We start from the raw sequence: 15,126 nt of genomic DNA, 5'->3' as shown, positions 1-15,126 counted from the left end.
GGGAGTGAGAGGACCTGGGTTCTTATCCAAGCTCCACCACCTGTTCACTATGTGCCGTTGGGCAACTCCTTTCACTTTTCTGTGCCTCAGTTTACCTCATCTGTAAAAATGGGGTTCAGACTGTGAGCCCCATGTAGGACATGGACTGTATCCAACCTGATTAGGTTGTATCTACTCCAGCGCTTAGTACAGTCCCTGGCACACAGTAAGCTCTTAACAAATACCATCTTAAAAAATAAACAGAATAAGGCTTGGGAGCCAGACTCTAATCAATCAGGTCTTGAAAGTCTAAAAGTAATGCTCAATCCAATATAACTTCAGTGAAGACAGTGCAAATGGAGGATGGATGAGAGTAAAATACCCTAATAACTTTTAGACTGTGAGCCCACTATTGGGTAGGGACTGTCTCTATATGTTGCCAACTTGTACTTCCCAAGCGCTTAGTACAGTGCTCTGCACACGGTAAGCGCTCAATAAATACGATTGATGAGGATGGACAGTGAAGAGAGGATAATAAAGCAAGACAGAAGAGTTGTTTGGAAGATGCAGTGAAGCACAATTTCAAATAATGAGAAGGGCGAAGTGGGAAGGGTGGGGAGCAGTGCTTTGCACATAGTAAGCGCTTAACAAACGCCAATTATTATTATTATTACCCACCCTGTCGCCCTGTTTTCTCCAGAAGGAGCAGCGTGGCTATCGATGCCTGTCTACTTGTTTTGTTTTGTTGTCTTTCTCCCCACATCTAGACGGTGAGCCCACTGTCGGGTAGGGATTGTCTCCATTTGCTACCAAATTGTACTTTCCAAGTGCTTAGTACAGTGCTCTGCACACAGTAAGCGCTCAATAAATACGAATGAATGAATGAATGAATGAAATAATGGGGTACAGCTGGAATTTTCAGAGCCCACAGGGATGACGGATAGATTAGTCCAGCATGTAGTATTCAGAAATGGGGTGGGTGTTTCAGAGCAGACTTCAGAAGATAACAAGATGCAAAATTGAGTATGCTGCCCGCCACGTCAATGCGCAAGTAAAGCAGCAAAGCAAGGAGGTCATTTTTAAGGGAGAATTGTGAGAATGTAACAAACGCCAGTACCCTTTCTCCTCACTGCCATGGAAGGATTTTGGGAGGAACAGTGTGATGATGGCCCTCCTTAGATATCTAACCATGATAATCAAGCAATCATATTTATTGAGTACATACTGTGTGCAGAGCACTGTACTAAGCACTTCGGAGACTACACTATAACAGAGCTGGTACACACGTTCCCCGAGACGTCATTTCTATTATTCCTGTTACCTCTAATAACCTCGTCCTTGAAATGATCCAACCTCTTTCTTGAATTGAGCTGTTTGACACACCCATAATAAACGAATTATAAGTCGGCAGCATCACTGTTTGAACTCGATACTCAGATTTCGGAGCCCGGGACCATCTTGCCTAAATAATCTGGATGAGGAGCAGAAGAAACATCCCTCCACCAAACAAGTCGTTCAAAGGAAATGAAGGAGATGTGAAATCCAGCCAGATTCCAAAAGGGAACTCTGCAGGAGTCCTTTGAAAATCTGTAAAGCAATCTGTGAACATGTCTAAGAGAGACTGTCCAAACCCAATAATTGTCAGCAAATGATACTTTACTCAGAAGGATCTTCTTGAAAAGGAATGCGGGGGGAAACTAAGACTTGAACCAGAAAACCCAGACGAAAACCACAAACCCTTATTTCTCAGGTCTACCTAACCCCAAGTACTTATTAGGTGATAGAGAGCTTTCTTACCACACTGGAAAACACAGGAGCTGCTGCTCTCAGCAAGGTCAGAGCCAAGAGGGAGTCAGGCCTTGGCTAACTCCCTCTGAGAAAACTCTGGGAGCTTGGCTTCCCCTAGAAAAGCACCTCCAAGAAAAATTGGGGAACTTGGCTCCACTCTGAACATCCCCTTTCTACTGCAAAATGTGTAGTCAGTCAGCCCCTTTGCCTATTGGAAAGTGGAGTTTCCCCTTTCCTTCTCTGCCATCACCTTGCCCACCTTCAACAAGGGACCTGCTTACCGATTTTGAAATCGCACAGCTTCCACAAACTAGTGCTATGTACTTAAATACAATCAAAGTAATAACAGCAGTAGATTACTGTAATAATAATAATGATGATGGTAGTTGTTAAGCGCTTACTATCATCATCATCAATCGTATTTATTGAGCGCTTACTATGTGCAGAGCACGGTACTAAGCACTTGGGAAGTACAAATTGGCAACATATAGAGAGAGTCCCTACCCAACAGTGGGCTCACAGTCTAAAAGGGGGAGACAGAGAACAAAACCAAACATACTAACGAAATAAAATAAATAGAATAGATATGTACAAGTAAAATAAATAGAATAATAAATATGTACAAACATATATACATATATACAGGTGCTGTGGGGAAGGGAAGGAGGTAAGATGGGGGGATGGAGAGGGGGACGAGGGGGAGAGGAAGGAAGGGGCTCAGTCTGGGAAGGCCTCCTGGAGGAGGTGAGCTCTCAGTAGGGCCTTGAAGGGAGGAAGAGAGCTAGCTTGGCGGATGGGCAGAGGGATTGGGGGTATTCCAGGCCCGGGGGAGGACGTGGGCCGGGGGTCGATGGCGGGACAGGCAAGAATGAGGTACGGTGAGGAGATTAGCGGCAGAGGAGCGGAGGGTGCGGGCTGGGCTGGAGAAGGAGAGAAGGGAGGTGAGGTGGGAGGGGGCGAGGTGATGGACAGCCTTGAAGCCCAGGGTGAGGAGTTTCTGCCTGCTGCGCAGATTGATTGGTACTTACTATGTGCCAGGCACTGTATTAAGCGTTGGGGAGGATACAAGCAAATTGAGTTGGACCCCAAACTTGCCCCATGTGGGGCTCACAGTCTCAATCTCCATTTTACAGATGAGGTAACTGAGGCCCAGAGAAGTGAAGTGCCTTGCCCAAGGTCACACAGCAGACAAGTGGCAGAGCCGGGATTAGCACCCATGATCTTCTGAATCCCAGGCCCCGTGCTCTATGCAGTATGCCCTACCGGCATAATCGAACACATGAAAGTCGTAAATAAAGATTTCATGTGTTAAGGAAAAAAGGAAAGTTCTTACAACGGGAAAGATGCTCACAAATAAAAGAATGACAATCATGATTATATTCAAATCCAGAGAAACAAAATTGAACTTGGAATATGAGGAAAGGTTAGGGACATTACACCATTGTACTTTCTGCAAATCTAAAAGAAAGGGAATGGTTTTTCCACTAATCCAGTACCCTGAGCCATCATTGTCTATGCTCTCTTAATTTCTATTTTAATATTAAAAATAAAGCTATAGAATAAAGAATATGACACGTAGCCAACATAAAATAGATAGTTCCTACAAATGGGATGCCATTATATGACTCACAAAGTTGTGAATATGAAACTGACATGGCAGATAACTATTAACAGCTTCATTTTTATATGACTATAATAGATCAGTTTAAAGAAGTTTAAGAAACATTTAACTTATTCCAGATCTGGAAAAACTTAAGATTTTGATCAATTTAAGACAATAGGATAAAGAAACATGTAGATAAAACTTCCAAATAAATTAAGATACAGGCTCACTGATGCACTAAATGGATTAAACTCTGTGTTTAAGAATCTCATTCTCTCCTCAACTGTCACTGCCATCTGAACCAGAGGGATACTAAGCAATCCTGAGATAAGAGTTAAGCATTGGGATCAACCCAAGAACCTACTTCTGCCCACATATATCCAGGAACGGAAGAGGGGAAAAATCAGCACAGAAGCATCAATAAATAATATGAAGGACTGGACCTCTCGTTGTTATTACTTCTAGCTAAGGAACATGTCCCTGAAATTGTGTTTACTGATATTTGGTTTCATTTATTACTCTGCGTAACTCTATCTTGTGAAACTGCATTTTGATAGTCAGTGAACACATCTCAGGCGCCTGAAGGTCTTTTCTTCAGTACTCACAAAACATGAAACCTGCCTGATACGGCAACATTATTTGTCACAGGGAAATTCTCACGAGGCACTGATTAATCAAGTAATCTCAGGGTTCATTCAGGGAGCAGTTTCTGAGGGACTTATTTTTGGCCTTGGAAAATTTCAGTACCAGACAATCAGAATGACACTAGCTAGAGGCCCCTGGAAGAGAAACTGAAATGACAGCCATTATTTTTAAGTGCCTCATTTTTACATATTACCATTTCTGAAATCATTTTTTCAAAGGCACTTTCTCAGGGGCAATGATATTTTTCAATGTGACACTGTATCACAATAACAACATGATTAACATCAGGCATCTTAATCCCAAATTATTTACAGGACATCTAGCCCTTGATAAAATGGATATGCATCAGATTCTGCTGAAACAAAGACATCATGGCACATAATTTATTTAACAGATTATACAGTATGCATCCTTTCTGGGAATAAGTCCTTATTGGAAAAAGATTAGAGGAGTCTACAGACAAAACAAAAAGCCATGGGTATGGACAATATTCAAAGGTTTGATAAAATATAAAACAGACTCCTAATGCCTATTCCAAAAACAGGAAAGAATATGTCAAAACTTTGTTACGGCAAAGTCAGTATTTTTCACTTTGTCCAATTTCCTTCACAGGAAAACAACAAACTTAATTATTTGACATAAAAACTGGGGGTGAATGGATGTAAATAATGGTTCCCAGGGATCAAAGCTTTGCTAACAGAGTTCAAATTTGGGCTGGGATGGGAAAACACTGAAAGAACTAGCTCGGGCTCCTTGTGTACGAACTGAAAGTTGGGCATGTGGAGAGCTGCCAAATTCTTTAGCCAGTCAGTGACCATCGTAATCTCAGTGGCCTGGGATCTTAATTTTGAGTCCTGGTCCTACATACTCACAAACTCTCAACGAGTTCTACAGACTGAGGAGGTCCGTGAAAGTAGATGAGGAATTGGCATGGCTGCCACTCAGCCTTCATGTTTCTTTGGGCCCCCGTGGATAAATATAGATGAATGGGAGACAAGGAGGGGGTAAAAGGTACCTTCACCATCATTGTGAGCTTGGGAGCAAAAGCAAAAAATTTGAAGATAGCTGAATTCCTCAAATGGGGCCAGGACACAGCCACTGTTGCCCAGTAGGAATGAGCTCAGATACTAGAACACGTCTCTGGGAAATAGAGGTAAAATACATATAGCAAACATAGGCATAGTATAATGGAGATGGTCATATTAGGCTTAGGAGAGGTACAGAAAAGGGCAGACAAGATGATCAGGGTCACGGAGAAGCGCTTAGTACAGTGCTCTGCACACAGTAAGCGCTCAATAAATACGATTGATGATGATAATAATAATAATAATAATAATGGCATTTATTAAGCGCTTACTATGTGCAAAGCACTGTTCTAAGCGCTGGGGAGGTTACAAGGTGATCAGGTTGTCCCACGTGGGGCTCACAGTCTCAAGCCCCATTTTACAGATGAGGTAACTGAGGCACAGAGAAGTTAAGTGACTTGCCCAAAGTCACACAGCTGACAATTGGCGGAGCCGGGGTTTGAACCCATGACCTCTGACTCCAAAGCCCGTGCTCTTCTCCACTGAGCCACGCTGCTTCCTGATGATGATGGAGAAGCTTCTGTGTGCAAATGGTTCCAAACGATTAGGACACATCACACAGGAAAGATGAAAGCAGAAAGGAAATGGGATCGAAGTTTAAAAAATCAGGAAGAATATGGATAGGGTGAACGTGGAAGTATGATTCCGCAAATTCCACAACAGTTAGATAGAGGAGCACACAATGAAGCATGAAATTTCAAAACAAGCCTAAGGAAAGACTTCTTCCCACAGCAAATAATAAATACATAGAATTGAAATTATGATGTCTGAGTGAGATTTAGGAGAAATGTAAGAATTGGGATGTGTTAATTTCCTTTAAGTGAAAGGAAATCATGATCACAAATCCTAACACCTTCCAAATAAAAGAAAAATATCCTGGACACACCCACAATCTAAACAGTGGCATCTTATCAACTATGTTGCAGTGCAACAGAGGGATCTTGAGGATGTACAGATCCCAGCGGCCATGCGCGGAGCAGAACGTTGATTGGTCCACATTGCAGGCTCATACGGACTACGTGTCAAAATGAGACCTCCAGACTATCAAGAAGGCTAAACATTCAGCTCCTGGAGAACGAAGACATCTGCACAGAACACTGCGGCAATAATTCAACAGCTCAGTTGGAAGAGAATCCACAATACAAACAACGAACGGGCATTTTCCCAAGATACTGTCTGCCCTCTAAAACAGACACGTCAAACTTGCACGGGAGGGTCCGCAAGATGTGTGAGGGTCCGTGTGAAAGTTGACTGGAAGATGGGAGCAAGGAGGAACCTGAGGCGGTTACACCCCTACTCAGCCGGTTCCTGGCTCCTGGCACCTGTCCTGAGCCGAAGCCGCTTCCGGTTATGGAATTCTGGAGCCATTTTGCGCTCGGCCCTCTGTGTCGGAAAACTGGAGAGAGTGGTAGCAACCACCGCGTTGGATCTTGAAGCGGGGTTGCTGGGCAGAAGAGAGGGGTGCGCCTCTTTCTGTTGTCTCTATTTCTTGCTGGTTCTCTTCGACTACTGAATCAATCAATCAGTCATATTTATTAATAAATATGGACAATAAAACAGAGCTGGTGGAGGGGGCTGCACTTACCCCAGCTCCGAGGAAGTCATCGCAGAAGTCAGGGTTATGAAAAATACAACAGGTATGGAGGGGCTTCTTTCCTTAAACACTGACACAAGCCCTTCTCAATAATTGGAATGCTAAGGGGATGCCACAGGATCGCAAAGATGCCACCGCTACCATCACCACCTTCAAGATGCGGCAGTTATCGAAGAATATCATTACCTCCACCTTGGCCGGAAGTTAGTGAGAGCACTCCTGAATCGACCACTGACAAATATAGTAAACTGGACACTTCCTGAGGACAGCTTAGCACATGCTCTTTGCTGCAAGTCAGCTGCATAAGGCATCAGGGCTTCTATAAGCTTTTCATAGACCATTCAAGAGCATATGAATGTCTCCCCCTTCTAGACTGTGAGCCTGTTGTTGGGTAGGGACCGTCTCTATACGTTGCCAACTTGTACTTCCCAAGCACTTAGCACGGTGCTCCGCACACAGTTAGCGCTCAATAAATTCATTCATTCATTCAATCGTATTTATACGATGTATACATAGATACATATATATTCATTCATTCAATCGTATTTATTGAACGCTTACTGTGTGCAGAGCACTGTATTACACATATATTCATTTATTCAATTGTATTTATTGAACGCTTACTGTGTGCAGAGCACTGTACTAAGCGCTTGGGAAGTACTAGTTGGCAACATATATATATATAATATGCATACACATCTGTGTGTGTGTGTGTGAACATATATATAGGAAAAACAGCTACAAATGGTCACAGAATTCAGTCCTTTACGCAGTGCACAGACCAACAACGCAATTGTAGGCAAGGAGGTAGAGAAAATTGAATCAGAGTGTGTGGGCAGTGTGATATTACATGTCAGACCTAACTAATGGTCTGAAATAGCGCTGCCTAAACTTCTCTTTAAACTTTTAGACTGTGAGCCCACTGTTGGGTAGGGACTGTCTCTATATGTTGCCAACTTGTACTTCCCAAGCGCTTAGTGCTCTGCACAAAGTAAGCGCTCAATAAATACGACTGATTGATTGATTGATTCTCTAAGACCAAGACACCTGAGCTCCCTAGACACTATGTCCAACTTCTGAAGCAGTTCTATAAGAATCACTTACGGACCACACATCAAATAGCAGGACAGGAACACAAACGACAGTCTTAGAATGAAATGTTTGATCACGTGCTGAATTGCAAGCCAGTCAATCTCTGGTTGGAGCTATACTGTACGTCAAGATACTCAATCAAATCTGTTGATGGTGCAGAGAAGGAAGGAGAAACTTCATTTCCCAAGGGGCAAAGTAACTATTTAATCACATTTCATAGCTTTAAGAGGTCGTTCTTGGCAGAACCAAGCTCCCAGAATTCTCTTGGAAAGTCTTCGCAGCAGCCTCATCCTCTTTTCTCTTCAACCCTGTGGCTGTAACTGAGTGCTCCTTTTGTTACGATCCCAGCCCTGAGAACACACAGTGTGTCTCCCTCAACACAAAATCGATACTTGTGGGAAATTCAGTCAAAGGAATGAGGGTTCTTGATAGTAAATCTTGACTGTGCCATTCTGAAAATCACTCGTTTTTTTAGTAAACGTTTTCAGAGCACGGTAGTATTTCTTGGCAATTATTGTGTTTTTGTAAATTCAGTCTCAAATTGTTCATCAAGGGCCTTGCAGCTTTCCAAGAGGTCTATACAGAATTCCCATTCAAATCCAGGCTGCATTCCTTACCTCCTTTATTTTTTTCTGAAGGCCCTCCATAGAGGAAGGCTGATATTTTTGACTCCTCATTCAGGGCACTTTATCAAGGTGGTCTGAATCGCATGGGGAGTCACAGTCAGTTTCTTAGAAATATCATAAATTAGGGGCTTACTTTCCACAAAGTACTGTGCTAAATTGAAACTATGGTCTTCTCAATCTTTCTGTGGCGGGTGGGACATATGAGGAGAATGGAGAAGTGCTCACTGTACCTCATTGTCTCATCAATGACCCCTGATCATGTCCTCCCTCCAGGCTGGAACTCCCTCCTCCTTAATATCCACCAGACCTCCGCTCTTCCCGCCTTCAAAGTCTTACTAAATTCACATCTCTTCCAAGAGGCCTTTCTTGATTAGCCCCTCATCTCCCTAGCACTTGTCTTCCCTTCAACATGGCCTATGCACTTGTATCTCCATTCATTCTTATTCGTTATTTCTGCCTCTACCTGGGTGGAATTTTCCTTTTTCTCATTCTTCTATAATCCCCATTTTCAGCAATATCTGAGATTTAGAAGTGTATCAGTACTATATAACGTCTTCAGAATCCTCAGCGCTTCAGGTTTTAAGGCAGTGTTCCCTCCAAATTATGAGATGTTTTCGACTACCTGAGAATGGAGTTTGATCTTACCGTTTCAACCTGAAACTGCTATTCCAAACTGGAGATACTCATTTTTAGTTCAATCACTGAAGTAAATCAAAGAAGTGAGCCCCCTCCCTCCAGAAAAATACTGATCTCAATTTTGAGAAGGTAGAGGGTGATTAGCAAAGGAACAAATACTATTTGATTATGACTGAGCTGCACCAAATTTAAAGTACACTCATTTTTTGGCCTGAGTAGGAGTAGAGAAGCCGCATGGCTTAGTGGAAAGAGCACAGGCTTGGGAGTCAGAAGACGTGAGTTCTAATCCTGGCTCCACCACTTGCCTGCTCTGTGACTTGGGGCAAGCACTTAACTTCTCAGTAACTCAGTTACCTCATCTGTAAAATAGGGGTTCCAAGACTGTGAGCCCCACGTCGGGCAACCTGATTACTTTGTATCTATTTGGCACATAGTAAGCACTTAACAAATACCATAATTACTATTATTATGACTCTATGGATTTTAATCCAAGTTGGCCAATTTACCTATAATGTATCAGAAAGCCTTACCTGGGATTTGGAATTTCTCCAAGAATTTCTTCCAGTTTATCGATGAAATGTACAAAATTTAAAAGTCCCTTTACATGTGTCCGCAAAGGGTCAGATTGTAAAGGTGCATAACCTTTCCCTCCAAGTTCTATTGTTCGAATAAAGGATGTTGCCACCTATAAGAGAAAATATTACTTAAGCAACACTACAATGGAGGCGGACGATTTAGACACATAATAAAATGTATCTGGATTAATTTTTATCATGACTGGGAAATGAAAATAAAAGTAACCATTTACATCAAGATTTTTGGTCAAATTTCATTACTCATTCAAAATTTTTGACTGTCAAAACATATCTGTAAGCCTATTTACTTCTGGGTTTTTCGACTCGTAAGAGGTATCTAACCCTTGGGATTACTCTAAGAGGTAATTATCATCATCAATCATATTTACTGAGCGCTTACTATGTGCAGAGCACTGTACTAAGCGCTTGGGAAGTACAAATTGGCAACACATAGAGACAGTCCCTACCCAACAGTGGGCTCACAGTCTAAAAGTAATTATCCAATTAAATATTTAAATTCTCTTTTCTTTTTTTTTTGTGGGAGAAATGGAAAGGGATTCAATCATTCAATTGACCTTGTTAACTGACACAATAACATTGATAGCTCCATAAATGCAAATGCCAGATTGTGAAGTTGCATCAAGTCTTTCAGTGTGTGACTGCACACAAACATAAGAACATACAAAACTGTAATAAGTTTTTAAAAGGTATGATTCCACCAGTCCACGGGCTTTGGATGTCAAGAATTTTCTCTTTAATAGAGTATGTGTGGCTCATATAGTCTTGTATTCATGATGAAACAAACATATTTTGGCAACACATATGGATTTCTACAAAGATGGCTCACACACTAGAGAAACAGACCCTTGAGAATCCTGAGAAAAACAGATGAATCAACACTAAACACATGAATCTTTAATACTAAAATATAAAGAATAAAAATAATGGAGAATTCATAATTTTTTCCAATTTCCAGTCATTTTATCTGACATCTGACCTAAACAGGTAACGAAGTACATTTCACTTCTGGATTTAAAAAGAAAATGCACGTTTACTATTGACATAACTTTTTCCATTTTTTTCCATCACCGAAGCTGACAGACAGTCTGACTTAAACCAGACATAAAGCACATTTCATTTCTGTTTTTAAAAAGACAGTTCACTCAATGTCAAAATAACAGAGATAGTTTAAAAAAACAGAATGTATTTACCAAGAAGATGGACATTTGTTTCTGCTGAGCAGCATGTTTCAGGTCCGTAAAGGCCTCTCTACCAAGGCCTCTATCAGGAAAGTTGAGAATCTGAGCCAAGGCTAAGTCATTCCTTGAATTCACCAAGAGGTTCAAATATGCAAAGATAAGTTTCTTCACCGCTAATTGCACCTATTCAAATAAACATCAAGTTAGCTTCTTGATAGATGACTTTCGCATGAAAAATTAATCATTTGTGAACGACGTAGTTTCAAACTCCTGAATAGCTGCCTCCCACTGGCCTAGTTTCAAACAGACCTCGTCTCTCAATTCCACCCTAGTTCATACTATCTGCTCCAGCCAGAAATATTTACCCACCCCCACAAGTACATTTTCCTGTCTCTAAATCCTCACGTACACCATTATTTTAGCCCGGAACATCCTCCTCACTCCTCTGCAGCTTCAAAACTTTTCTCAAACCTCACTTCCTCTCTGAACTGTTTCAGGATTTTCTAGTTGCTTCCCAACTTCCTTAATCTCCCCCTACAATTCCATACCTCCCTTCCCATCACATCAATTGCTTGTATGGTTGTACATATTTATTACTCTATTTATTTATTTATTTATTTATTTATGTTACTTGTACATTTCTATCCTATTTATTTTATTTTGTTGGTATGTTTGGTTCTGTTCTCTGTCTCCCCCTTTTAGACTGTGAGCCCACTGTTGGGTAAGGACTGTCTCTATGTGTTGCCAATTTGTACTTCCCAAGCGCTTAGTACAGTGCTCTGCACATAGTAAGCGCTCAATAAATACGATTGATTGATTGATTGATTTAGCAGTTGTGGGTCTCTACAGCTGTGGCTGGGTCATGTTAGCATGCCTTTATTATTTGCGTGCAGCACTACCGTGTACAGAGAGCAATGTTCCAAATATTGAGAAAGAATGCACAGATAGAAGATCTCTGAGGGCAGAGATCACGTCTACCAACTCTATTGTATTCTCCAAAGTGCTCTGCACCCAGTAAGCGCTCAATAAATATCACTTATTAATTAACTGATTGATTGAATTAGATCATAAGCAACTCTAGTTCTGTACCCTCCCAAGTGCACATAGGAAATGCTCAATAAATACCCCCGATGATTGAATGAGACACAGTCCCTGGTCCTGAAGGAGCTGAAAATCTAAGAGTATAACGTAGGAGAGAAGACTGGAGACAAACACGAAGAAAAAGATGAAATAATCAACATCATTATCAATCATCAATCATATTTATTGAGCGCATACTATGTGCAGAGCACTGTACTAAGCGCTTGGGAAGTACAAATTGGCAACATATAGAGACAGTCCCTACCCAACAGGGGGCTCACAGTCTAAAAGGGGGAGACAGAGAACAAAACCAAACATACTAACAAAATAAAATAAATAGAATAGATATGTACGAGTAAAATAAATAAATAGAGTAATAAATATGTACAAACATCTATACATATATACAGGTGCTGTGGGGAAGGGAAGGAGGTAAGATGGCGGGGATGGAGAGGGGGACGAGGGGGAGAGGAAGGAAGGGGCTCAGTCTGGGAAGGCCTCCTAATAATAAAACACTAAAGCAATGTACAAAATAAGGACAAATTCCAAAATAAAAAAAAATAATAATAATGGTACTTTTAAGAGCTACGTGTCAAGCACTGTTCCAAGCCCTGGGGAAGGTACAAGTTAATCAGCCTGGACATAGTCCCTGTCCCACATAAGGCTCACAGTCTAGACGGGAGTGAGTAGGGTTAAAAACCGAGGTAACTGAGGCACAGAGAAGTTAAGTGACCTGCCCAGGGTCACACAGCAGAGCTGGGACTAGAACCCAGGTCCTCTAGCTCCCTGGCCCGTGCTTTATCCACTAGGCCATGCTGGGGTAGGGTGCTGAGCTAGAAGAGAATATCAGGCTCCTTCGTGGTTCAAAGTCCAACAGTCACATCACAGCCAGGGACCGTTGCAGTAGCCATCACAGCCTGCCCAAGGTTCAAGGTTTTGTGGAGGCCTCAGATTGCAGATGCTTCTGTCCTTCTTCCCAGGGTGGGAAAAAGCAGATTGGGATTGAGGATCTAGGATGGTGTGGTCGGGGGAGCCAGTGCAGGCTCCCAGGGAGGCAACGTGGCTGTCCGTCGGGGTGGGAAATCCAAAACACCCTGCAGCTGCTTCTGTAGCATTTGACAACAAACACATTGTTGTCCGCCGTGTAGTCATTAGCTTTAGTCCTCCTATCCCCATTACACTGTAAACTCTTCAAGAGGGCAACTCTGTTGTCCACTTCCTTTGAAACAACTTCCCCAAGTGCTTGGTCAAAGATGCCGACTCTTCATTTTGATGTGGAGGCAAAAAAGGAGCGGGAATCTGGTTGGGGAAGGGGAAGGTGATGAGGGGCTGGGGGTCAAGTTTCAAAGAGCAAATAGGCTGGAAACCCATACTATGGGTCTGTTCTGCCCTGATGAAAAACTGTCAGGTCTTGTCAAAGATGTGGGATGAGACAGTCTGGGAAACCAGTGCTTAGTACAGTGCTTAGCACATCGTAAGCTATTAACAAATACTATTTTTTAAAAAAGGAACCCAGAGAGATATGGGGAGATTGAGGCCATGGTCTCTAAGGAGCAGACAACTACAGTACAGAATGGAGGCTAAAACATTTTCTTGATGGACTGTGAGAATAAGTGCAAAAAAAATCAATTCTAGATCTAACTGCAAAAACAAAGCTTAACTGCTCTTGACAGGCTGAGGAAAACAATGTAAGCAAATGTGTAAATTTGAAGTTATTTATTTAGCACATTTCCTTTGAGGATCTTAAGACATTAACAATCAGTGAAGAGAACTGTGGATTCTAAAATCTTCAGTTGTGTCTTGGAAATATGTAAAACCTCTCTCCAACCTCTATTTTACAGTTGATAAGCTAGGGACATCATCTCGAACAACTTGAGATTAGATTCCCCAGCGAATGAAAACACTCCCCAGTCAGACTGATGATCATGGAGTGGAAGCACTCTTAAAATCAGGAACACATGCATCTGTGACAGTACTTCCAAAGAAGATTCATATTTTTAAAAATTAAAAGCCCTCCGTGGGGAAATGGCAGAGAGGTTGCTGAGCAGTAAATCTTGGAGTGAACTCTTTCTTTTCAATGTACTGAAAACAAAGAAATTTCTAGTTCGTCTTCTTTAAATGTTTCAAGAAAACCCTTCGTGGGGTTGGAAAAAAAAAAGACAGCGCACTTTAGACTCTTGCTTCCCTGTTAATTATCTACGGGATTTCACAGCGAGTCAGTGAGTCAATTCTGTGTTCGCTGAGAGGGAGGGGTGGACTGTGTTACAAATTCTGGCATGGCTGGGGGTATTTACTGGATGGAGGGCAGCAGACATTTAGCATCACCAGATACACAAGCTCCACAGCTGCCCACTACCATCTGCAGCACATAAAACTCAACTATGAACTAGCAGGGACATAGGAGGTGGACTCAGAGAGCAGGAGTTACATGTTCTCTGGAATATTGTTTCCAACCGCCTTCACTTATGCACTGGCTCTCCTTGCACACAAACCTTGAAGGAGGGAAAGCTCTACTGCTAACCGCTGCCCTATAGCCCAAACTGAGGCTTCCTGAAGGCCCCCTGTACTACTGGGAAACACCTATTCCTTAATAAGTAGAAAATTCTCAGAGAACGAAGAACAGCGTCTTGTCTTATGCTGTCGAGTCGTCTCCGACCCATAGTGACACCATGGACACATCCCTTCCAGAACGCCCCATCTCCAACTGCAATCGTTCTGGTAGCGGATCGTAGAGTTTTTTTAAATATGGAAGTGGTTTACCATTGCCTCCTTCCACGTGGTAAAGCTGAGTCTCCGCCTTTGACTCTCTCCCGTGCTGCCGCTGCCCAGCACAAGTGAATTTTGACTTGTAGTAGACTGCCTGCCACTCCCCAAGCTAAGAATGGAAGGGGTCGGCCTCTGCTTGACTCTCCCTCCCGTAGTCGAGACTGGTAGAGGATTGAAACTCTCCAGGTGCTACACGCCGAGAGGAAGGCAAAAAGATAGATTGCAGCATATCTGAAAAGCAACTCTGAGTATGCCTTTCAATTATGCAAACATAAAGTATTATTGAAGCGTGGCAGAAAAATGGGAGGAATCCCCAAATCCCCCACTTTATGAATAGAGAGCTTCCAAAATTGGATTAAGATACTTAGCAGCAATGTAGAGAAGGATAGTGGATAGGGCATGGGCCTAGGGGTCAGAAGGACCTGGTTTCTAATCCGAGCTCTGCCACTTGTCTGCTG

General features: G+C 42.3%; 1 protein-coding gene across 1 annotated transcript in view; it reads right to left on the bottom strand.

Annotated features, from left to right (window-relative positions):
- Window positions 1-15,126, bottom strand: part of LOC119936850 (PARP1 binding protein) — a 54,797-nt gene that overhangs the window by 14,722 nt on the left and 24,949 nt on the right. The window contains exons 5-6 of the mRNA XM_038756384.1: window positions 10,835-11,005; window positions 9,579-9,733 (exon numbers count right to left, since the gene is read on the bottom strand). Of these exons, the coding sequence (XP_038612312.1) occupies window positions 9,579-9,733; window positions 10,835-11,005 (326 nt within the window). The remainder of the gene's footprint in view (window positions 1-9,578; window positions 9,734-10,834; window positions 11,006-15,126) is intronic.

The sequence above is a fragment of the Tachyglossus aculeatus genome, chromosome 14 (assembly GCF_015852505.1).
Source record: "Tachyglossus aculeatus isolate mTacAcu1 chromosome 14, mTacAcu1.pri, whole genome shotgun sequence".
NCBI lineage: Eukaryota > Metazoa > Chordata > Mammalia > Monotremata > Tachyglossidae > Tachyglossus > Tachyglossus aculeatus.
This window is presented reverse-complemented; position numbering and strand designations above follow the sequence as displayed.